At 37.9% G+C, this 25,268-nt stretch overlaps 1 protein-coding gene across 1 annotated transcript in view; it reads left to right on the top strand.

The window, feature by feature from the left end:
• The first annotated feature begins 14,751 nt into the window (after positions 1 to 14,751).
• LOC134839102 (vacuolar protein-sorting-associated protein 36-like) overlaps positions 14,752 to 25,268 on the top strand; it is a 63,486-nt gene continuing 52,969 nt past the window's right edge. The window contains exons 1-3 of the mRNA XM_063854532.1: positions 14,752 to 15,063; positions 15,130 to 15,345; positions 22,148 to 22,396. Coding sequence (XP_063710602.1) covers positions 14,791 to 15,063; positions 15,130 to 15,345; positions 22,148 to 22,396 — 738 coding nt within the window. The 5' untranslated portion in view covers positions 14,752 to 14,790. The remainder of the gene's footprint in view (positions 15,064 to 15,129; positions 15,346 to 22,147; positions 22,397 to 25,268) is intronic.

Below are 25,268 nucleotides of genomic sequence, written 5' to 3' on the forward strand. Positions count from 1 at the left end.
ATACTACTTTTTGTTTGATTTCCGGTATATATTTAATTGTTTTTGGTCTCAGAAATCGACGGGACGGCCAATCCCCCCACCTTTCCTGGTACGTGAGTTTTTGGTCCTAACTAGGTTAAAAAGCCCCTTTTGGGAATTCGGAAGGCATCCGCGTTCCAAACTACTCCTCCGCCCCGGTTGTTAGGGCCTTATTTTGAGCATCCGCTCGGCGCGGAGTGCCTTTTAACGGTTCTGCCAGTCATGATTTTAAAAAAGATTAACAACCACGAGCGCCATGAAAACATCTATGTAACATTCGTCCGGAAGTACATATCGACGAAAAATGAAGCTAGGTTCTAAAACGACTGGCTAGCGTCTGAACACAGCTCTACATGCTTTTCACCGTCTCTGCAAAAGCCAGTAATTTTGGTGGTCTTTCTAACATCGGGTCGACAAGAACATTACTGTTTAAGGCTTCGATCAGAACGCTCTAATTAACTTAATTACTTGCAGAAATAGTGAGCTCATGGCTGGATCTCAGTATTTCCAGACCACGAGGTCACTCCTAAGAACAGGGCTACTACTTGTTTGTCAGATTATTATTGTTTTTGTTCAGCAGATAAAAATCATCATCTCCATCGAAGATGGATAAACCCTGTCCCTTAACTCCTAGCTTCTCATAATCTGAAAATGAAATTAGATTTTAATTGAATTCAACTCAGGACATCTCCAGGAAGCTAAAAATTTATAAAACACAGTTTGACTTCTCCTCCGGAGACCCCTCTGGATTCTGCAATCCGGGGAAATAGTACTCTTATTTCTTTCAGGAAGGCTGGGCACGCCGTTCCAACACCATTCCTTCATCTCGGGATTCGCGTTATAACGATTGTAACAGCACAATCGTTACAACTCGGAATGGTCTTCGTAAGGTTGTTTTTTCCTCAATCTCGATCATTTTCACACAGTTTCCGTTTACTGCTTTTTCTCTATGATTTCTCTTGTTCTGTATTCTTTTGTAACATTTGCCCAAACACTACACAGTGGCGGAGCGTAGAAAAAGTACCTATAGATGACTGGCCGGCGTCAGTTACCTAAATTTTACTCGTTTTTCACCGTCTTGACCTAGCCAGTTGGTTTTCTGTTCTGTTTTGGGCTAAATAAAAAGTTACTATTTTCAAGCCATCAGTCAAACGATTTTTGATCAGGTTTCGTTACATGCAAAGACAGCCACATAGCTGGGTCTCGGATCCCCAGACTACGTGATTGCTATTAAAAACACGGCTCGAATATCCTTTTTTACTATGTTTTTGGTGACAGTTCTATATTAGATCCATTGGAGATGGATTGACCCTTTCCTCTTCCTAGCTACTCATATTCTAAAATAACAAATCATACCGGTCTTCATTCAAATGCTTACGACATCAGAGTAGCTAAAAAATTAGTTTATTATAGTCTTTCACCATATATCAGTCTCTGGGGCCGAGCCTCCATTTCCGCGCTCTCCCCGTAATAACGTCTTTATCACTCTAACTTCGTGGCACGGGAGGGTACTGCTCCTTCCGTCTGCCTCACTGAAGCCTCCTTTCTGTCTAATTGCTTCAGTTAAGTGTCTTATCGTGCGTGATCGTCACGATAAGAGGCTTCGCTTTTTCTGTCAATTTCCTCGACCTTCTGTCTCTCACTAATTTGGTTGTTGTTGTGTTTTTCTTCTGTTTTCCGGCTAAACATGACCGTTTTTGCATTTCTCAGAAATGTGACGTCGCAATTCTAAAAATTTTCTTCAAGAATATTCTAGCCTTTTTCACATCAATATAAAACGACTAGGCATCTAATGTCGCTTTCGTGCTGTGACGGATGGTTCCGCAGTGCCAATCCGGGGGAATGGCACATCTTCGCAATTTTCAGTTGGCGCAAAATTTCGACGTTGTCTTTTTTTCGAACGAATGTTTAGGAATTTACATGAAAGTCCAAAAGACACCTTCCCAGTTCGTCAAAATGAACAATTAAGACCACTAATTTGTTAAAATTGTCAATCTTCTCGGTCAGATGCATCAATAAAATTTGAATTCTGACTTTGCATTTTCTTACATTTTGGTCAAATGTCACAATCATTGGAAGGCGAATCTTTCACAACAAAAAAAAACACTACTGAATAGAACGCTCGACTTGACATCAAGGCAAATGGAATCTGGGGAAGCCGATTCAGCCGAACTTTTAAGTGTTACGTAGATGTTTTATGTAAAATAAAAACATCTAAGGGTTATGTGACATAAAAACAACTAAGGGTTACACTGATGATTTTATGTAACATTCGCCCGGAAGTACATATCGATGGAAAATAAAGCTAATAAAACGACTGGCTAAACACAGCTCCACATGCTTTTCACCGTCTCTGCCAAAACCAGTTCTTTTGGTGGTCTTTCTACCATCGGGTCGGCAAAAACGTTACTGTTTCCGGCTTCGATCAGAACGCTCTAATTAACTTAATTACAGCAGAATTAGTGAGCTCATGGTTGGGTCTCAGTTTCCCCAGACCACGAGGTCACTCCTTAAAACAGGACTAGCACTTATTTGTCATATTACTATTGTTTTTCTTCAGCAGATAAAAATCATCATCTCCATCGAAGATGGATAATGCCTTTCCCTTAAATCCTAGCTTCTCATAATCTGAAAATGAAATTAGATGTTAATTGAATTCAACTCAGGACATCTCCAGGAAGCTAAAAGTTTATAAAACACAGTTTGAGTTCTCCACCCGAGACCCCTCCGGATTCTGGAATCCGGGGAAATAATGCTCTTATTTCTTTCAGGAAGGCTGGGCACGTCGTCCCAGCACCCTTATTGTTCTTTGGATTCGCGTTGAAACGATTGTAGCGGCACAATCGTTACAACTCGGAAGGATCTTCAAAAAATTGTTTCGTCCTCAACCTCGATCAGTATCACACAATTTCTATTTACTGCTTTTCGCTTTCTCTTGTTCTGTCCTTCTTTTTGAAGGAATTTTTAAGAATTTAAATGAAAGTCCAAAATAACCCTTCCGCGTTCGTCAAAATGAACAATTAAGCCCATTAATTCGTTAAAATTGTCATTCTTCTCGGTCAGAAGCATCAATAAAATTTGAATTCCGATTTTGCATCTTCGTAAATTCTGGTCGAATGTCACAATCATTGGAAGGCGAATCTTTCACAACAAAACAACCACTACTGAAGATGACGCTCGACTTGACATCAAGGCAAATGGACTCTGGAGAAGCCAATTCAGCCGAACCTCTTAAGTTCTAACTTCTACTGAATACTTTTTCGCAAGGTTTCTTTAGTCAGGGGGATCGAAACACGCAGTAACTCGCTGTATAAAAGCTTTTTATTGCTCGGAAAAGCTCGGATATCCAAAATTTTGAGGGTCTACAGTTTGGTCCAAAATCAGTAATTTTCGACAAAATTGGGGTGTTTCTCCAGTCTTATTAGGAGATAAGTAATTTATAGTAAGGACAATAATCTATTAGTAGTCGTTACTCAATATCACTATACCCTCCTTCAGTCAACTGACTTTTGATCAGCTTTCGTTTACATGCGAACACAACCACATAGCTGAGTCTCGGATCCTCAGACTACGTGATTGCTATTAAAAACACGGCTCAAATACACGATTTTAATATGTTTTGGTGACAGTTCTATATTAAATCCATTGGAGATGGATTGACCCTTTCTTCTTTCTAGCTACTCATATTCTAAAATATCAATACCGGTGTGAATTCAAAAGTTTATAAATTTAGTATTTTATAGTCCTTCACCATATAATGTCTTTGGGGGGCCGAGCCTCCGCTTCCGTGTTTTCACTGTAATAACGTCGTTATTTTTTTAATATATTTTTTTCAAATTGAAAATTAAATTTGTTCAGTTAAGAGTTTCATAATCAATCTGTACAACAAATAACATCATATTTGTTCAATTGAAATTACTCTTACCGGATACTGGGTATCCTGGTTTGTTGCTGAAGTCTTACATTTCCTTATAGTTTATATCAGAAGGAGCAATTTGTATTTCTCATCTTCCATACTTCCCATGACACAAATGTTTGCAAGTTGATTTTCCATGACGTCGATGATTTTGAATATGCACCACGAATAACCGAAACAACATACTTAAGTCTTGCAATGTTGGTTGATACAAAAACGTCACGCCAATTATTAATCTGTAATATGTTTCTTGAAGGTTGTAACGAGGGACAACTGAAAATTAGGTGTTCGAATGTTTCGCATTCTAAATTACAATAGAAACATTCGGGGGCATTCTCGAGATATAAAAACCACCGCTTTTCTCGATCTTTAAAAACAGCGTATGCAAATTTATGAGGAAAATATTTTTCCCATACATCAAGCATTGAATTTTTCCAAACTTTGCCTGTAAATTTAACCAATTCTTCTTCTGAACAGAGGTAACGGTTTGCTGCAAAACCTAAGCGGGAAATCGCAGCTCGATGAAAACTACAGTTTTGTAAGCAGAAATAATAAACATCTCGCGATTTTGTCTGTATTGTTATAATTAAACGGCTATTGGTACTGTTTGAAATTATTGCAAAATCACTTGAACTTATTTCAATAGAGATGTTCGTATTTCTCAACAAATTTTTGATTTTTTTGGGTAAAATTGATTCTGTTGGTAATAAACTATTTTGATCTGACATATCAGAAGCAAAGAAGTCTAAAAATTTTAAGTTGTAGGCATGGTAAGCCTATCCCACCATCTAAGAGTGGGTGATATAAAACTTCTTTTCTTATGTCGAGTCTGCTTGTTTTTTTCAATTCTGTATTTAATAATTCTTGGAATTTACTAACAGTATCCAAGTTAACTGTAGTATGACGAGTTAAATGAAAAAATTTAGGGAGAACATAAACTGACAGTGTTAATGATTTGGCCTTCAAAGATTTACTTAGTAAAATTAACCCGCGATGTTTTTGAATTTGAGAACTCAACAATAGTTCAAAATTTTCAATTTTTTGGGAAGTGTAAAACAAGACACCAAGTATTTTTGTTTCCTTGACTGTTTTATAGGGTGATAAATCAGGTATGGAAAGCACTTCGCTTTTACTTATTTTAATCATCATTTGAGTTTGTTTGCAAAATGTATCGATTAAGCGAAACAACCTGTCAATACATCGGATTTTGATAAGGCAAGTTATGTTGTCTGCATATGAAACTAGTTTGGGGCACAATATCCCGAAATTTTCAATTGCTTCTGTAGATTCAATTGCTTGAAGAAGGGGTTCGATAAAAACTATGAATAAAAATGCGGAAAGAGGGCAACCTTGTCTCAGACCGCGATGAATTTTGAAGCTGGCTGATAAAAAACCATTTATCTCAATTACTGCTTTTGAGTCTAAATACAAAGTTTCAATAGCTCTAACTGAAAACTCATCAAGGTTTAACCCTTTCAAAATTTTGATGAGAAGTGATCTGTCAACTCTGTCAAATGCTTTAGAAAAGTCTAATTTTACAGCACATGAACCTCTGGTAGCCAATTGTTCTGGAGTAATCGCTTTTTTCAACTTTCGTATTGCTGTGTGCATTTGTCTTCCAGGCAAATACGCGTGCTGATGGTTTTTTACAACTTTGCAAAGGTCATTTTTAATTCGATTACAGACTACATGGGCAAAGATTTTCGCGTCAGTATTCATAAGGCTGATGGGGTGAAAATCTTGTACTGCTATGGCATTTTGCAGATTTCGGGAGCAGTTTGATTATTGTTAAATAAAAACTGTTTGGAAGTTTTCCACCATGAACAAAATGATTAAAAACTTTAGCTAAAAATGAACAAAACTCATCCGTGAAACTCATCCGTGAATTACTCCCAATTCGTGGCACGGGAGGGTACTGCTCTCTACTCCTTCCCCACTGAAGCCTCCCTTCTCGCTAAATCCTTCCGCTAAGTGTCTTGTCGTGCGTGGTCTTCACGATAAGAGGCTTCGTTTTGATATCGTTATCGTCCGACTGTCTCTCGCTATTTCCACTTGTCTTCTGATTTTCGTCACTTTTTGGCACAAAATGGCCGTTCTTCGTATTTCTCAGAAATATTCGTTCGTCAATCGAAATTTTGAAAATCTAAAATTCCCGAATATTTTGACCCTCCCTTGCAATAATTTTCGACCATTAAGGCCTCTACTTCTATTTCCGTGTTGCGTCGGAAGGTCGCGCTGTGCCAGTTTGGCAGAATGGCACAATCACCAAGGAGAAGAAGAATAGAAGGCACATCCAGAGTACCTTTCTTGGGAACTTTGCCAAAAGAAGAGTGGGAATTGCATCATAGAGACCATGAAAATAGTACGGGATGCAGAAAAGACAGAGTAGCATTCATGGAAGAGGTCTGGACAGTAGTTCAGAGCTACGGAACCCAGTGTATTTTGAAAATAGTTCTCAACCGACCAATAATGCGGGAAGTCCTTGACAAGCTCGACGAGTGTGAATGGAAATTGAGCGAGTTGCTGATCGACTCGACCACTGATGAAAGTGAGGCAAACTCTCTTATAAAGATGACGCCACAAGAAGACAAGGAAGAAGTGGTATATCTGTCAAGAATCCAAAAGGGAACGATGCTATCAAAAATGGTGATTGATAGGATTAATGAAATGAAGATGAAATTAGGCAGCAAGGTGACATTGAGGAAGGCGGAAAAGACGAAGATGATTTCCAAAATCTCGATGAAAGCTTTCAACTTAGCTAAAAGAAAACGCGTCGAAGAAGCTATGGACTTGGTACAGGGTGATGATCGATTGCCTGGCACAGACAGGATGTTGACTGACGTAGCGATGGTGCCACCCATTCTCATGGCAGGAAGAAAATCAGCCAGTTACAAAACCAAGAAGAGTGAGCTAACTCTGACTGGAGCGACGTTAGAAATAGAGATACTCAGCCAATATGGAGAGAGTACCCTTAAAGACTTCAAGCCGTCTCCCATGAATCACGGAAAGGGAAGCGTCAAAGAACAGCTAGTCCCAGTGGAATATAACCGACTGACAGCATCGAAAACTGTATCGATTGATGAACCCGCCGGTGGATATATGGAGATGTTAGAATACAGAAATTCGGCCAGAGGACACTTAATGGCTCTGGAAGACAAAAGAGCCATGGAAGGTTATTTAGAGACGATGACGCAAGGCACCACTCTGAAGCAGAAGGCATACGGGACTCTGGTGCACGCGGAAACGATCGAGCAGTTGGTGAGCCTGCCATGGAGAGAATAAGTGTTACAATACTTCGATGAGGAGATGAGAACCACGCCGAAAATACACGTGAAAATACATGTGATAGCAATACCCTATGTGAGAACAGAGTTACAACTGAGATTCGCTTGGTGCTTGATTGGACTGACTCGCGGGGAATATGATTCGGAAGAAAGAAAAAGATGGAAGGGAGAAAAGGTGTTCTTAATGACGAGTGTGAGAGATCTGATGACCCAAGAAGGAGCGGCAGTGGCGTGCGCGAAGCAGAGAGACACTCTCTGCTTCATTCGATTTATGGTAGAACAAATTTCAGCGCCAGCAATGAACACTTGCGTCAAGATGCTGAGAGAAGGCGATGAACGAGCGAAAGCCTTGCTCTTGCTAGCATTTTTGAACATATATCTGAGCAAACCAATGCGAGTAAATATGAAAGAACCCGTGGAACTAGAACCGATGAAGAAAATAGACAAAATAAGGAGGTTCGCAAACAAGGAGCTGAGGCTCACTAAGGAATCCTTGGGAGCACTGCCGAAATCCACTGAAAACTGTGGACTGTTCAGGAAGAAATCCAATATGGAGAGAGTACCCTTAAAGACTTCAAACCGTCTCCCATGAATCACGGAAAGGGAAGCATCAAAGGACAGCTAGTCCCAGTGGAATATAACCGACTGACAGCATCGAAAACTGTATCGATTGATGAACCCGCCGGTGGATATATGGAGATGTTAGAATACAGAAATTCGGCCAGAGGACACTTAATGGCTCTGGAAGACAAAAAAGCCATGGAAGGTTATTTGGAGACGATGACGCAAGGCACCACTCTGAAGCAGAAGGCATACGGGACTCTGGTATTGTCTCAAATGCACGCGGAAACGATCGAGCAGTTGGTGAGCCTGCCATGGAGAGCATAAGTGTTACAATACTTCGATGAGGAGATGAGAACCAAGCCGAAAATACACGTGAAAATACATGTGATAGCAATACCCTATGTGAGAACAGAGTTACAACTGAGATTCGCTTGGTGCTTGATTGGACTGACTCGCGGGGAATATGATTCGGAAAAAAGAAAAAGATCGAAGGGAGAAAAGGTGTTGTTAATGACGAGTGTGAGAGATCTGATGACCCAAGAAGGAGCGGCAGTGGCGTGCGCGAAGCAGAGAGACACTCTCTGCTTCATTCACAAAATAAGGAGACACAAAATAAGAGACACACAAAATAAGGAGGTTCGCAAACAAGGAGCTGAGGCTCACTAAGGAATCCATGGCAGCACTGCCGAAATCCACTGAAAACTGTGGACCGTTCAGGAAGAAATCATTTAGTTGCGTATCCGGAATCATAGGGATGGCGTACAACCCCTTCATAAATGAAGACATACGTTATTGCTTCTTTGACTACGAGCAAGCAGTGTTGCTGAGATTCTGGACGTCAAGAATTGCAACAATGAGAAGCGCTGCTAATCAGCATACCAAGCTGGGACTGGTCTTGGAGGAAAAGGTGACTGCGCCTTCAGTGCCAAAATCTGACAACCGAGTGGAATTTGGATTGGGATTCTCGGACGAATTGCTGAGAACGAGTTTGATGGTAGTGTGGGAGCTGATGAAACTATCATGGTGGCCGAGTCCTAACGCGGATTCGATATTGCGTGCGACACAAGACGTGCAGAGGGAACTGAATTCAGACTGTAACTTGCGTGACCTGAACATCATCTATAATTTGATGACGACAGCCTCTAAGTGCAACTAGGAAGACAAAGAATAGTTGCCTGGCTGGGGACCAGAGGACTGGGTCAAACCTGGTAGTTGTGTGGCAGAAGTCTGTGGACTGGAAGGTCACATCTGTGGAGGTCTGAATTGCGTAAAAACCCTGGAGAAACAACACAAGCAACTGACGATATTGTTTGGGAACATTGTGATGAAGGCGAAAACGGAAAAGGAACTGATTGCAGATTGCCTTGGAGGAACCGAGGTGAATCTAGTGACTGCACTAGCATTCTACAGCATGCTTGGTTCTTAAGAGCCACTATTGAATCTAGAACAAAAGCATGAGATGGTTACAAACATCAGTGTAGAAGTGTTATCGGGAGTGTTGCAAACCGAGCAGAAGTATATTGGAAAGTGGAGAGAAGCGATCGAGGCGGAAAAGAATATCCGGCATAGTGAAACTTATCGTAGACCGACGGAAACGAGATATTTAGTGGGATCAACTCTGGCTCCAATCTGTAAGAGCAGATACCCAGTGGAACTCGTAGCGGTGGATGTGAAAAGTACGAGACCGATCGTGGATCAAGCCTTTTCAGTGCCAAAATGTTTAAGACCAGCAAGAATGTCCGAAAACATCTTACGAGTTACTGTGCAGAATTTTCTCAGCAGTTTCAGATAGAATCACAGAAGAATTAGAATCGATACTGGGAAAGTAGTTCATGGGATACGCCAGTGGGAACTTCAGTGACTTTGAAAGACAAAAGCAGAAAGGATCAACAGTCACGGATTACAAGGATGAAGTCCATCGAGTGATGATGGAGGTGGAATCACTACTGGAAGCTTCGGGAAAGCGTAATTGGAGGAGCATCATGTCAACGCATGATGAGTTCCCATGCCCTTGCTTGCTACAACCATGGTGGTACCCCGGGCGTAGTAATCTGGTGTTGATCAGGGACTGTGGAGAGCTGCTCTCCATGGGTTTACCAGATTCATCACCGCCCATAACGATAGTGATAGTAAGAGTTATGATGGCGATACGATGGCTGGAAGCTCATGTAAAAGGGAACAATAGACAGGAGGCGCAAACGAAAGAAAAGTTACAGGAAATGAATTGTCTAAAAGATTTAGATCTTTTTGAGACATTGTGCAGAATCTTGAACATTCCGATGGAGATGTATAAGATATGGGCCAGAAGACGACTGATGCCAAGTTTCAGAGCCAACATGACTGCATGGTTGTACGAGTATGCCATGAAGCATATGTCGAAGCACAGCAGAGTGTACAGTGCGTATCAGCTGGACATTGGAGCAGGAGCTTTGAAGCGAACTTTTGTAACTCATAGCAATACAGTAACCACCGCAAGTAAAAGAACTTCTAGGACAAGTGTATGTGACGGAAGGGAGAAAGAAGAGATGTTGAAGGAAGACTTGGAGAGAAACGTGACGTTGTGCCTCCACAACAGCTTCTGCCAAAACAAAGAATCCAACGTTGATCCTCTACCTTGTTGTAACCAAAGAGTAGAAGAGCAGAAGTGTTGGAGGATTGCTTCCAAGAGCGTCAGATTAGCTACCGATGTGTTGCAAGACACAGAGACTGAAAGGGCGGAGTCAATGTCGCAGGAGGAGAAGATGAAACATTGACAAATGGCCGAAAAACAAGAACCAAAAAGAAAAAAATTTAGAAGAATTTAGAAGTTTTAGAACTTATAAACGACGAACAAAGAAGGAAACAAAAATTTGCAATTGAAACTGAAGAGAAAACTTTAGTTGTGTTATGTAGATTACAGAATTTGTTGCATTTATAAACTTGCATTATGATTTTAGTTAGTGGTTTTAGAGACCCCTACTATTTATTTAGAGAGGCTTGAGTGGATAGTATATTGAAATATTCCAGCCTGCATGATTGTTTTGAATCAACTAAGACGACTGATCACTTTGTGGTGATATGAAAAGCTTGGGTGATCTCCTGAAAAGGGAGATTATTTCATTGTTCCATCTAACCACCGAGTTCTTTAATTTTAATATTTAGGACCAGTAACAACTAAATTTTCTATAGGAAGAAGCATAGAAGGGTAATTTTAGTTTGTGGGTTGGCAGGACTGTCCTGCATCCCTACATTTTTTAAACCTAGGAGAAAAATTTTTAAAATCGGGACCTAGACATTTGAAGTCTAAAACGATGATTTATCTAAGACATATCCTCGAAATGCATATTCGTGAAAAAATTTGGAAGCTATAGTAGTGTGGTGTGATGCCATTTGTATTCTGCAATGATTTGATATGACGTGGATAAAAGTGATTTTATGCATTTTGTAAATTCTGTTCGATGGCACTGTACCATTTCGATGAAGACTACGAGACTCAATGAGGACATCGACCGGGCTGTCCGAGAAGTATGTGACATTCGACCAGGGTGTATGAAAATGCAGTTTTGCAATCGATTTTTTGTCGATCAAAATAAAGAACATCTAATCATGAAGATTGATAGTTTTAATGGATTAGCAGCGTCACTTGAACAATTAGACAAATTGGGAAGGGTTAGTTTTAACTGACATGCTAATTTTTAAAACTTCTATTTGGACGTGAACGTAATGTAACGTTTTGTATTTCGCACACAATGAAACGGCGAAACACAACAACAATAATTGCAGCGGAGACAATTACGAAAAAAACAGCAGAAGATTGAAATTGTGGTCAGAAATGGTCAAAAGCCACTCAGCGTTGTAACGATTGTGTCGCTACAAAATTACCGAGCAATTCACAAGAACCAGGAAGGGTGTTGGGATGACGCGTCCAGCCTTCCGAAAGAAATAGGAGTGCTATTTCCCCTGATTCTAGAATCCGGAGGGGTCTCAGGCCCCGGAACTCAAACTGTTCTATATAAACTTTTAGCTTCCCGGTCATGTCCTGAGTTGAATTTAATTAACATCCAGATTCATTTTCAGAGAATGAGAAGCTAGGAGTGAGGGAAAGGGTTGATCCATCTTCGATGGAGATGATGATTTTCATCTACTGAACAAAAACAATAGTAATATAAAAAATAGTAGTAGCCCTATTTTTAGGAGTGACATCGTGGTCTGGTTATACTGAGACCCAGCCATGAGCTCACTATTTTAAACATAATTAGGTTAATTTGAGAGTTCTGGTCGAAGCCAGAAAGCAGTAACGTTTTGTCGACCCGATGTTAGGAAAACCACCAAAAGAACTGGCTTTAGTAGAGACGGTGAAAAGCATGTAGAGCTGTGTTTAGACGCTAGCCAGTCGTTTTAGAACCTAGCTTTTTTTCCGTTGATATTTACTTCCAGGCGAATGTTACAACATTCTGGTCGAATGTTACAATCATTGGACGGCGAATCTTTCACAAGAAAACAACCACTACTGAAGATGACGCCCGACTTGACATCAAGGCAAATGGACTCAGGGGAGGCCGATTCAGCGGAACCTTTTTCGATGTAAAAATTTTCAACTCCCATTCTAAATACTGCCTCAAAACTAAATCTGGCCGCTACAAATATGACAGTTTCAAAACCTTAAAATATCAACAAAGAATTCTGGATGTGGAACACAGCAGCTTTTTTCCTCTAATCTTTGCGTGTACCGGAGGAGCAGCACCAGGCTCTACAAAAACCGTCCGGAAACTAGCAGAGAAACTAAGCGAAAAACGAAACGAATTATACTCGGACACATTAAACTTTATAAGAACAAAAATAAGCTTCTGAGGAGTGCAGTCCTCTGCCTTAGGGGGTGCAAAAATCTTAGAAATACATCCAACATAGACAATTCTATCTGTGCTGTAATCGAGGAGGGTATTTTTAAATTGACAATTCTCTTGATGCATTAGAATCGACTTGATTTATTCATAAATAGCGTTGTTACGTCCCTATCAAACCTGTGCACGTACCGTCGCATGAAGGAAGGGCCCATTTTAATTGACTTTTTTTTCTTATATTTCGTTTGCACTTCCCTATTTATGAAATGGCACAATCTTTTTACTCGAAATGATTGGCGAGTGTAGGGACTCCGGTTACCTCGGCAATTTCTGACCTACTGATTTGATCAAGCTTCCAAGATTTAATAAGTGAAAAACATTAATGATGTGAAACGTTTTCGATGAGCAAAATCATCATCAGAACAAAATCTGAAACATAAAAACCTCTGCTAGGGTTGACTCAGGATTTTTCAAGTTCCTTTCACTCTTAATGTTTTAAATTTTTTATTTCCTTGATCGCTTTCCAAATTTGGGCGTCTCCATCACGAAAAACTTGAGATCAGTTTTCTTGCTACGTATTCTTCACTGGTGGACAGATATCAGCGGAATTTCATGTATTATTCTTTAAAATGTCTGTGTTCAAAAATCTCTATGAAATTATCTCAATTTTGTTTCCAACCAGTTGTTTTTGTGTGTGAAAACGACATTTTTCACTAATTGCACGTTGTTCAAAACGCGTAAAATTAAAGGAAACAGCCGAGTTGAGTACATTCGTCACACTGATCAATTCAATAATTTCGCCTCGAATGTTCCACGTGCATAAACAACATTTTTTCTCAGCTTTTTCGAGAAAGAGCTCACTTTGATGCAAAACTTAGTGCAGATGGCGAAAACTGGCATTCAGACCCGGCAGTACGTGACCAAATTGTGCATTTTGTGAATTGTAAGTGGATTCCACAACAAGGACTCTCCCTTTGATCTTCTCTTGCTCATTTATTTTGTTTGATTGTTCCGACAAAGTTTTAACATTTTTAAAGGCTTGTCTCTGGAATCCAGGATCATACAGACACAAAATTGTGCGCCTATCCAGTGCACAGTTTGGCCTCGTAATGGGAAAAACCTGGCAAGTCTTTGAAACCAAATTTTGATAATTTCGCAGATCATCCTTGAAAACAGGCATTTTGGAAAAAACCTGATTTTACGCTTAGTTTTTTCCACTAGTGTAGTCATGTTGTCGACGCTCTGATAAAATCAGGAAACATTGAGTTTCTCCGGCCGGTTTTGTCGCCGAATTTTTAAAATAAGCTGTTGGTTTGAAAAGTTAACATCGAAAGTGACATAAATATCCGACTGGTGCAATCAATCGAGAAGGAGAGAATTGAAATAATAATAATAATATGAATTTAGCGTACGCAAGGGGTTTCCCCCACAGTTTCAGTTAAGTTAGTTAGACATATTTCTGCAGTTGTTTCGGGTACAGTCGCACAGAATTTTCCAGCTACAGGGGTTGGAGACATCGAATCTTTTCTCGAAATGCTCCCACATCCATTGCAGCAACCGTCCTTCGAGTCCTATCGTGTTGGTAAAGTCCACTTTTTGAGGAACCAAATTAGCCAGCCTCTTTGCATGAAACCAGAAATTTTTTTCGCAAACAAATTTTGCAGGGCGTGTACATTCAAATAAACGAGATCTTGTATTAGCTAGGTCATTTTTTGGCGGAAAACGGTCAGAAAAATTTGGCGGAAAACGGTCAAAGGTCGTAGTGATTATTGAGGATTTTAGATAGTAGAAGTAAATTATTGAGCTGAATGTACATGGGTAAAGGCAGTATTCCTAGACGCTGAAGCGACGTTTTGTAATTAGGATCTGTTGCAATCCATTTGCATGCATTGCGTTGAACACCTTCTAAGAGTTTCATTTCTTCGACGTTCAATTGATAGCACGCTGAGCCGTATAGCAAAACTGGAATTACCATGGATTTGAACAGATTAAGTTTGGTCTTGGTATTAAGAGGCAGTGGGTTGCGCTTCAGCATGCATAGAGTGCTGAGGGCTTTTCCTCTTCTAAGTTTAATATGCGATGTCCAGCCTAGATCCGATTTTACAATTATTCCCAATTATGGAAATTCAGATGCATGAAGTTTTGACCATTTAGATTGATCTGATCGTAATACTTTTAGTTGAGTGACATGGAGTTGTTCAATCAAGTTCCATCTGTAGCGCTTTATGGATCGGAGCAGTTTTTACGCGAAGCTCACGGTGTTAACTTGTGTGAAACGGGTAGTGATAAAGAAACCAATTTTTCTAATGGTTCATTAATTTGTACTTCACATCGTCTCCTGTGGAAAGACATGGCCAGTATTGTAATCATATCTACTGATTTAAGCGCGATCAAATCGGTTACTGAAGATAAAACAAGGACAGCAGATGGATATCCTAAGCTATGTCTTTTATTTATACAAGTGAGAGCAAAGTGAATTTAATTTGAAAATAGTTGTTCAGCTGTGCCCAATGAAATTTATTTTTAGGATTCGAAGATTTTGAAATTGGTGTTCACGAGTTTTGGCTCACAAATATTCCTCAGCTGTATAACTGACGCGTTACAGCGAAGAAGATGGGAAATTCCTGAAAATACTGACAAAATGAAAACATCGGTAGTGTCTGGATCACTGAGTTCATTGGGTATATCAGCAGTTCAAAAGAAAATTGACAAAGAACAGAAATCAACTGACGCGACATTACAGGTAAGTTCCTACTTAGTGCTATATAACTTGTGATATAAACATCTATAAAATTGTTCATTTTGATCTTATTAATGTCAAATATCTGATAACGCTTGCATTTGTTGTTGCAGCTTCACCGATCTCTGTTTTGAACGTCAGATTGATGGGAGAGATCGATTTTGTTGAAGGGTAACCATCGTTGACGGGTAACCGCCGGTTCCAATGATAGCGTCTTTGTGTATGTGTCGACACCTCCCTGTACAGCACGCTGAAGAAAGAGGTCTGAATGTGATAAATTATGTTGGTTCTAGGGGCCAGGTTTTTTCGGTGTGCGAATTGAGAGAAGCTTCATGTCCGGTTTGAGTGGGCAGTTCTTAGTTCGTGGGGATAACCGAGAATAACTCCCGTTAGGCAGCTTCTATGGGATTCTCCCTTAAAGCTGTTGATAGTAAGAGGGAAGTGTATCCAGAAATTAAATAGACGCTCGGTTGCGTGTGGTCTTTTGTAACTATTTGGGAAGACGCCCAGTAGATTAGTCTATGATGGTAAGTGAAAGTGAACATCTGGTTTTCCGGTCAAGTTTACTTGCCCTTGGTGGTTTTGTTAGTGGTATTCTGCCAAAAAGTTTAAATTTTTCATTAAGAAATTTCTGTACTTCTGATGCGTGAAGGTGTTATTCCGCTGACAAGCATGCTCAGAGATACTCTCCTGGTTTTCGATAAGCAAGTGTTAAATATCGAGCTAAAACTTATGTTCGGTCTGATGAACGAAGTGTTATCGAATCGGAGAGAAAAGGTTTGACATTTATGGTAATAGAATTGCTAAACGTTACATAGTAAATAAAGGTACTCTTAGACAGTTAACATTTTGCTTGTTCATTTTATTGTCCACGACCCCGCCATGTGCCTACGTTTTCTTCGGATGTGTTCCAGTTTTTTTTCATATTATCCAAAAATTATAGGAATGAGGTGAGTGATAAATCATATGAAAGCATTTCGTGATTGAAGCAACTTGAAATTTTTGTAAAATTTGATCGGTGTCAAGAAAAACCAGTTTGAATATTTTGAGTTTTAGTCATATTTCCAGGGAGTAAATTAGGTCTTAAAATAGGCGTATTATATTCTTAATCTCGTAATTCAAGATAAGCAGTGAAAAAGTTATACTTCAATTAATTTTTTATAAGCGCAAAAATTTTGCTTCAAAACTTTTTACTTTTTACGTTACCGATCAGCGTGGTGTATTTTTACTAACCATCTTTTTTCTAACCTAACTCGCAAATAAAGGTGTTCATTGAAAGTGGAAAGTGTTCACCTATTTGGTGGCAATTTTGCCATAATCACGGTCTGTAGCGTTGGAACTTTCATCGTATCTGTTCTCTGCTTTATTTGTGGCTAGTGTTTGTGATGTATTAAGCGTGAGTGGTTAGTGCGTAATGCTGATAATCTCTAGGTCGCAGATCGAATTCGAGAACTTGCCATTTTTTTTATTTCTTGGGGTCTTATTTCTACTTTTTCTTATTATAGAGCTGCTTTTTGTCGTGTTCTCGTTAATTTTTGTAAAGCCAAGCTTTGCCTCTGTATAAAATTTTTGATTTCATTTTTTTGAGCAAAACTGTTGTCGAAATTACCTAATTTATTAATACTATATAGCCAATTCGTACAATTTAGTGCTCGAGAATAATGACCACTATCAATTTCTGCTCAAATTCCTATTGTATGTGGCCTTATGATAGCATTTGTTTTCTTCGCTTTATTGTTGGCTGGTGTGTAGTAGACAGATAGGGGCTCTGGGGCAGTTGTGAAAATATTATGGGGCATCAGCTATTCATTGTTTACAAAGATTCTTTTGCCTGTCTTTCCTTATGTTCGTTAAGTGCGGCGCGATTCTGTGCTCAGTGATTTTTTAAATATAAGTTACAACGTGTTTGTTAATCGAGAACTTAAGTTTTTTCCTGTTAACCAATTTCAAAATATACTTTCATTGAAAGAAAAAACCAAGTGATTGTCACTTATAAAAGGTCATGATGATTTTTTTTTCAGGAAAAAGTTTTGATATTTAGTCACGATCCAATTTGATTTTTGCGGTTTGACTTTTCAAGTCCAATTCATTTCGTTTCTCATAAAGGAGGCGAATTCCACTTTTGAAAATCAAAAAGCGCGAAAGACTTCCAGTTTCAAAAATGGAATTTTTCTTCTGAATTCCCAGAGGAATGATAAACACTTTTTGGTTTCAGTTCTTATCGTAGTGGGATTCTTTTAAGAAAAAAGTGCCTTTCCATAATAACTCCATAACTCAAAGAGCTTTAGTGTGATAATTTTTATTCTTCGAAACCTGAAAGAAATTCCTAAATTTTACCTTTTTTGGTTTATTAATTTACTCTTTTCCCACCCTCTGTTCTATATCACATTTAATTGGCAGTTTGTTTTATGATTAAGTTCAATTCATATTATTTCGCTTACAGGAAAACAATTTAGCTTAAAGGAAAACAAACCTATTTTGCTTGGCGGCACCGACGACGCATGGGGCAGCAAAAAGCTAAGTTTCAAATCAGGCCAGGACCTGTTTTCTTTATTAACCAGTCAATATTCTGTATCAAAAAAGATTTTCTGCTAATATTTGTGTTGCCAGATCACATTTTTTGTGCTGTCAAAATATTTCTTGTTTTTGAATGTGTTTCTGATTTATTCCTATAATTAGTTTGAAAACTTACAAATCTTGTTTGTAACTTCGTTTCTGTTACAGGCTTAATTTGGGCTCAATTGCTTGGACTTGTCTTATCGTTTTTTTTTTAATTTTAATGAAGAGAAAAATAGATTTTCTATCCTGTTGTGTCTTTCTGCTGGGGTGGCATAAAAATTCCGAATTTTTCGAAGTCTTTCATGAAAACAATTTTTCGGCTCAACGGATTTTCAACCTTTGTCGGCTTAGATGCCTCTTCGATAAAATTTTCGCACGTCAATTCCTCAATTCGAACGTCATATATAATTTTAGAAATTGTTTTTTCTTTATTTCGTTGCACCCTGTTCGTTTTCTGTTTACTAGTTTGCATTGTTATGTTTGTACGGTATCGCAAGTGACGCCAATTTCCGTTCGTCCCTGTGTAATTATTTTATCTGTGGAATATAGTTTGAAGTATCGAATAGAGCTGTGTTTTCGTTAATCCCAGCGGAATAAAAAAAACATCTGGCCGGGTTTTTTTCTAAATGGGTTAGTTTCATGAGCATAATGTCATTCATAAAGATTCATGAGATTCAGAAAGCATTCAATTCATTTAAGAAGTTCTGAGCGGTGGCATTTTTTGGTTTCTTTCAGTTTGAGATATCTGTTCGCTGATATCTGAATTTTCTGTTAGCTGAGTTTATTTTCATAAAATCAGTTTATAAAGTCATAGGCTGGTATTTATCATAAAATAATCAATCATAAAAGATTCTCAAGTTACGAAAAGCTATTTTTTGCGACGTTTTTCTTTGCGAAACTTAAAAGAAATATGGTTTGTTTTCGTTTTTTTAGTGAACTAACACTTCAAACTGTCAGCTGTCTTATGTTCCTGAAAGTCTTTTGTTACACAAGCTCGGCGTTAATAATAAATTAAATCAGTTGATGCATTTTGAATTCATCAAATGAACAAAAACAAGCATTGTGCTTGATAAGCAAGGTTATTGCAATCGGGTACTAGACTTTTTTCGTGAACATTTTTGTTCACAGGGTTCATTTCATATCTCCTGGACTCCTTCATCTTCTGACATGCTCGATTTCACGAAAATTCAAATGAAATTACTATAGTTTAAGTAGTGCTTAGCTGAAGCCCGTTTCAGGTTGTAGTTATTTCTTCAGAAAATTTCTCAATTTTTTTTTCGGGTCTATTGTTTTCGTCCTAGTTTCTGTCGGTTCATTTCCGTTTTTTTTTTGAAACGCTCTCTTTTTATCTGTTAAGGTTTTTATGGTTTACTTTTTTGCACATGTGTTTTGTTACATTTTAAACAGTTGTTTACTACAACTGACAGTCCAGTAATTTGTAAATTTACCCAGTCTGTTATTGTTATTTTCATTTTTTGTTTCTTTTTGAAATATTTATAGTTTTTATACAATTTCAGTTTGTTGTATCGGCTCAGTCAACTTTTATTGTATCACTTCGAGGGCATATATATTCGCATGCGGGTATGTGTTTCAGATTGGATGGGTAGTATAATTTTTTAAAAATTATTGAAGATTTTTTATGACAACAGTTTTGTTTTTGGCTCAAACAGGTTTCGACCAAAAAATTTGCTGACGCTTGCTCATTGATTTTCAATTTTTGAAGGCTGTTTATGAACTTCTTTCTATACAACATGAAATTTTTGTAGCTTTTTCTTTTTCAACTTTTCAAGTTTATATTTCAATTTTTTTTTCATTTTCAGATTTCTTTTGCATCGCAAGTGTTGCAAAGCTCCGCTTCGCTTCTGTGTAAAAATTACTTTTCAAATATTTGTGAAGCAATTAAATGTATAAATTTAGAAAAACATAATTTGCATACAATTTGCTTTTCGTTTCATTTTATGAAATCAGAGTTTAGCGTGGTTGCTCTTAGTTTAACGCTGAATTTTGTATCAAAAAATTTAGAATGAAATAAACTAAGAGCAACCACACTAAATTTGGATTTCATAAAATGAAACGAAAAGCAAATTGTGTGCAAATTATGTTTTTCTAAATTCATACATTTAATTGCTTCACAAATATTTGAAAAGTAATTTTTACTTAAAAGCGAAGCCTTGCAACACTTGCGATGCAAAAAAAAAATCTGAAAAGCAAATTTTTTGGTCGAAACCTGTTTGAGCCGACAACAGAACACTAATTTTAACGCTGAATTTTGTATCAAAAAATTTGGATTGAAATAAAGTTAGTGTTTTTGCGCAATTAAAAGCTCACTTTTGCCGCTTTCTTGCTCGTTTTTGCGAAGTTGCAGCTTCCCTCCTGTTTTATATAACTTGTTGGATATCTTTTAGCTTACAGATAATTTCGATTAGACTGACGTTAAATTATAATTATTGAAACGTTCTGTCTTTTTGCGGATTTATTACAGTTGGCAAGGCTCTCTTTTCTCCAAAACATGAGTTAAGTTTTGCTTCGAAATGATGTAAAGATCTGATTCGACCCTTTCAAAGATTCGATGAACCTAATTAGACTTCTATTTAGTTCGCGATGATTTTTCAAGAAATTCTAAAACAAATATGTGCTTCGACTCAGTATTTTTGAGTTGAATTAATTTACTTTGTTAAAAAGAAGGCAAAATCCAATATCGAACAAGGAAAGTGTAAAGGTCAGGAAAAATGGTAGGCTTTTAAGTACAAAAATTGGGTTAGTTTAATCAAAAAAGTGTCGTCCATAAATTGTTTTAGAAATTCAATTTGCTGTACGGTCATATAAGTTTTTCTTTGAAGTTCGAAAGACAGGTCAGTTTTTATTCTGTTTCCTTGCGTGCATCGGCTCTTTTTTTAACTGTCTTTTGGCTATGTTAACTTTTGAAATAATAAGTCTTGTCGGAACAGCAGCCAATGATCGTTGTTCTTGGCTGTTTTTGTGATTTTTGTGTGTTCTTGATTTGGTTTTGACTCGTCGTTTTTTGGAGATTTTTTCTCTACAATATATATGCGCTCTATATGTCTAATTTCACCAAAGATACTACAAATAAATGAAATTTTTATCTGATAGGCGGAAGTTTTTTGAAAGTCAATGAAGGTAGTGAAGTATCTTGTATAAGTTGATGTGACTTTTCTTTTTTCAAGAAAAAGTCTTGACGCTCAAATTCGATTTTTCGCGGTTTGGATTTTGATTTCTTTTTAACTTCACTTCATTTCAGTTCAATGTAAAGGTCACCAAAAATGTGATCTAATAATTTTGAAACGGGATATTATTTTTTAAATTTGAAAGTGGAGTCAAAAAAATTACCTATCAACTGTGTGCGTCGGGGTCCGCTGAGATATTTTATTTACCTATCAACCCAGTTTTACACGACTTGCATAGTCGTGTAAATCCCCTTCTGTTTAAAGGAGTTTTAGGGATACTCTTCCCTCAAAGCGGTAGCTATGTTCTATAGTTACCGGCGATTGTTAAAGGATCTTAAGTTGCCGGTTAGTATGGACCCGAATACTGACAGCGGGTTATCGGTTTTTCCTAGCTGTCTGTTAGTAGGGGAAAGAAAGCTGGCGATACGAGATTCCTGCCCAAGTAGTGCATGAGCTATGCTCATCGGTCTAAGCCAAAGACCTCGGTCTAAGCCAGAGACCTTTTAAGTTATCCCTGTGGGTTATCTATGATGACCCTGGGCCAACGAGTGGGATTGAATAGGAGTGGTGCCCCTATAGGATCCAAGCTGGTCACGTAAGGTGGGATGTCGTATGCACTACACGCTCCCTTTAAGTGACCAGGTAGCAAGAGTATCCGACTCATCTCAGCATGGCTAGGATAAGCTACGGGACGCACTGTGTGCGTCGGGGTCCGCTGAGATATTTTATTTACCTATCAACCCAGGTTTCTCTAACTGGTTTATTTAAAAGTGTCAATCATAAAAGGTCTATTAAAAGGTCATTTGAGAGCTATAAGGCCTTTTACTTTTGCTTGGAAATTTAATATAAATGTTTTGCAAAAAAAACAGGTCAGTATTTTGTTCTGTTTTTTTCCTGTTCATTGACTGTCTGTTGGTTATGTTTTATACCTAAAAAGAAATATTTCGATTGAAGCGAGCCTTTTTTCTGTTAGTATTTCGTGAACTTTGTCCTTTTAATTTACTTTGTTCAGTACAGTCGTAAGAATGTTTATTTGATAATGAAGCTCATGTAGTGTTTAGGCAGCGTTTGCGGACATAGAGAAACTGATGTCCAGCGCCCAAGAAATGGTCAAGTTGTCTTCAAAATTAGCTGAGAAAATCAAAGACGGACAAGGAGCTATTAATGCAGATGAGACAGCTGAGTTCAAATCTGTGTTGCTGAGCATGGGTATCGCAAACCCCGTGACGCGACAGACAAGCGGAAACCAGACAAAATATCATCAAGATTTGTCGAGGCAATTGTCAGATTTCTTGCTTCCAGTCGTGCAGGTAAGTGCAAACAGTATTATCATCAGTTTACCTGAAGTACATTGTTGTTCGCTTGTTCTTCTTGCCGAAAGTTTTCTTTGATTAAGAGTCGATGAATTTACACTTACGAGAGCGAGTGTCTTGTAATCAGGAACTAGACTATTTTTCCAGGGGTTTAGGAACTTAGCCCTTAGCATCTTCGAGACGTTTCCCACTTGGCCTAGAGGTAACGCGATGCCTTTGTACCCTGAGGTCTAGTGTTTGAGTCCCAGCCCGACCTTGTTTTTTCAGTATGTTTGAAATTGTTTTCCGGGAAAAACTAAATTGTTGCATTTAAATTATCTGATTACGTTTTTTTGGCTCAGTTGCCACATCGGGGAATTTTTTCTTGCGCTGTCAGCAGTTTTAATCGTAGATGGAAGCGTTTTTGGTTTACTCCTGTAATTTGTAAAATTAACATCTCTTCGTTGTATTTTTTCCTTTTTTTTCTTCAAAGCTTTATTTAGCCTAAATCGTTTCAGGCTTAATTACCTTTTTTTTGTGTCGCTTCAAAGGCAAAACAAAATTCGTGTTTTTTTTTGAAAATTTCAAGTAGTTTCTATTGCAATATTTTAAAACATAATTGCTCAAAATTTTTAATGACCACAATTTCTGATTGCATTTTTTTGTTTTCGGCTCAATGGGCGTCTACTCACTGGTTGTCGGCTTAGGTACCGCTCGATAAGCTTTTTTTATACTGGTGATTGTGGTTTTCGTCTTTTTCTGGAATAATTTTCATTTTCCAAAACGTATCATTTCGATTTTGTTCTTTTGGTCTCATATTCTATTCGCTAGCTTGCAATGCTGTGTTTGCATTGGAACGGTAGTGATGTGAAGGTTAGCTTGGCTCTGGAAAATTTTCAAAAGTTTTTTATTTTTATTTCGCAATGGTTGAATCAGGTTCAGATCAGAGTTCAAGTTTCCTTGCGCCTCTGGCACACTCAGGGGTAAGAGGTACCCCTGACACGGTAAAGGACCTGGGTACGAATCTGACCAGGGCCTTTTTTCAAGCCGGAATTGTCATGGTTTGAATTGTCGGCCCATTATTTTCTGCCAAAGTTTTTTCGGCTTAATTATTACATCATACGACTGTTTTTTTTTTGCTGTTTACAATTTACATAGTTGTTGTTTGAGGTGTTTAAGAATTGCTGTCTTCCATTCTTTTGCTGTGTCGGTATAAATGCACTTTGAAATTCATCGGCTAAAAGTGACGTAATTAGGGATCTCCAAATAAAATGGAAATGGCGCAAAAAATTTGAAAGAGGAATTTAATTTTTAGATCCAATTTTCTCAAGTTAAGTTAATGTAAAAAAGCGCCAGTTATAAGTCGTTCTAGAAATTCAAAGATCTGACAGGGCGTCTGATTTTTCGTTTGAAATTCAAAAGTTGAGTTTTTTAGACTGTCAGTGTTTTTTTAATGCTTACTTGCGTTCATTACTCTTTTCCAATCTTCGATTGGCTAAGTTTTGATATACTTGTACTGTTTATAATTTTTACCAAACTTGACTGCGCTTTTGTCTAAACTAGTTTTTTTTTCACTGAAAAAGTTTGTTCTGCCCAATTGATTTCGGCATATATTTTATCTGTTTAGTGACCTAAGTAGTTTCAACGGAAACATAATTTTTATGCGCCCCTCAGGATCGTTTAGAATGCTAAAAATAGACGGACTTTTTTCAAATGTTCAGCTTCCTTATTAGTTTCTGTCATCCATTTCTAAAGCCATATCGGTAGAGGTAATTGAGTCTTAGGTTTTTTGGGAATTTTGGTTTCGTTTTTTTTGATGATTTATTTGATTTTTTTTTGCTGTGTCGGTTAATGTGCAGGACTATACAGATGCGATTATTATGCTCGCCTACTGGGTTGTCTTGTGCAGTTTGTATCTTTTTTGCTTTAAAAAACATGCATGATGAGAGGTTTTTGATAATGTATATTTTGTTTTGATGTAGCTATAAGATGAGAGAACAATCGCGGTTTCTATTGAAGCCTTGTCGAGACTCATGATTTTCTTCCTTGGATGTCTGATCAATATTTTGTTTCTATGATGGAATGCTCTCTTAAAGTCTATGATATATACTGAAGTGACAATGATGCTATTCTTTCGAGAGCAGTTAACACTGGTCGGCTATTGGATTGTCTTTTCATTCAATTCCTACTTTTTTCATTAAAAATCGTATATGATTAGAGGTTATTGATAATTGGATTTTCGAGATGTTTTGTTTTGATGTAGCTATGTGATGAGAGAACAATCGCGGTTTCTATTGAAGCCTTGTCGAGACTCATGATTTTCTTCCTTGGATGTCTGATCTATGTTTGCTTTGTGATCTAATAGGTCTTAGAAGAGTATGATCTATGCCGAAATAACAATAACGCATTTCTCTCGAGAGCAGTTAATAATGGTCGGCTTTTGGGCTGTCTTTTTGTTCATTTCCTACTTTTTCTCTTTAAAAAATCGTGTAGGATTAGAGATCATTGATAATTGTGTATTTTAAATGTTTGGTTTTGATGTAGCTATGTGATGAGAGAACAATCGCGGTTTCTATTGAAGCCTTGTCGAGACTCGTGATTTTCTTCCTTGGATGTCTGATCTATGTTTGTATCTATGATTCAACCTTCTTTTAAAGTCTATGATATATACTGAAGTGACAATGATGCTATTCTTTCGAGAGCAGTTAACAATGGTCGGCTTTTGGGCTGTCTTTTCATTCAATTCCTACTTTTTTCATTAAAAATCGTATATGATTAGAGGTTATTGATAATTGGATTTTCGAGATTTTTTGTTTTGATGTAGCTATGTGATGAGAGAACAATCGCGGTTTCTATTGAAGCTTTTCCAGACTCATGATTTTCTTCCTTG

This window comes from Symsagittifera roscoffensis, chromosome 2 (assembly GCF_963678635.1).
Source record: "Symsagittifera roscoffensis chromosome 2, txSymRosc1.1, whole genome shotgun sequence".
In the NCBI taxonomy this organism is placed as follows: domain Eukaryota; kingdom Metazoa; phylum Xenacoelomorpha; order Acoela; family Convolutidae; genus Symsagittifera; species Symsagittifera roscoffensis.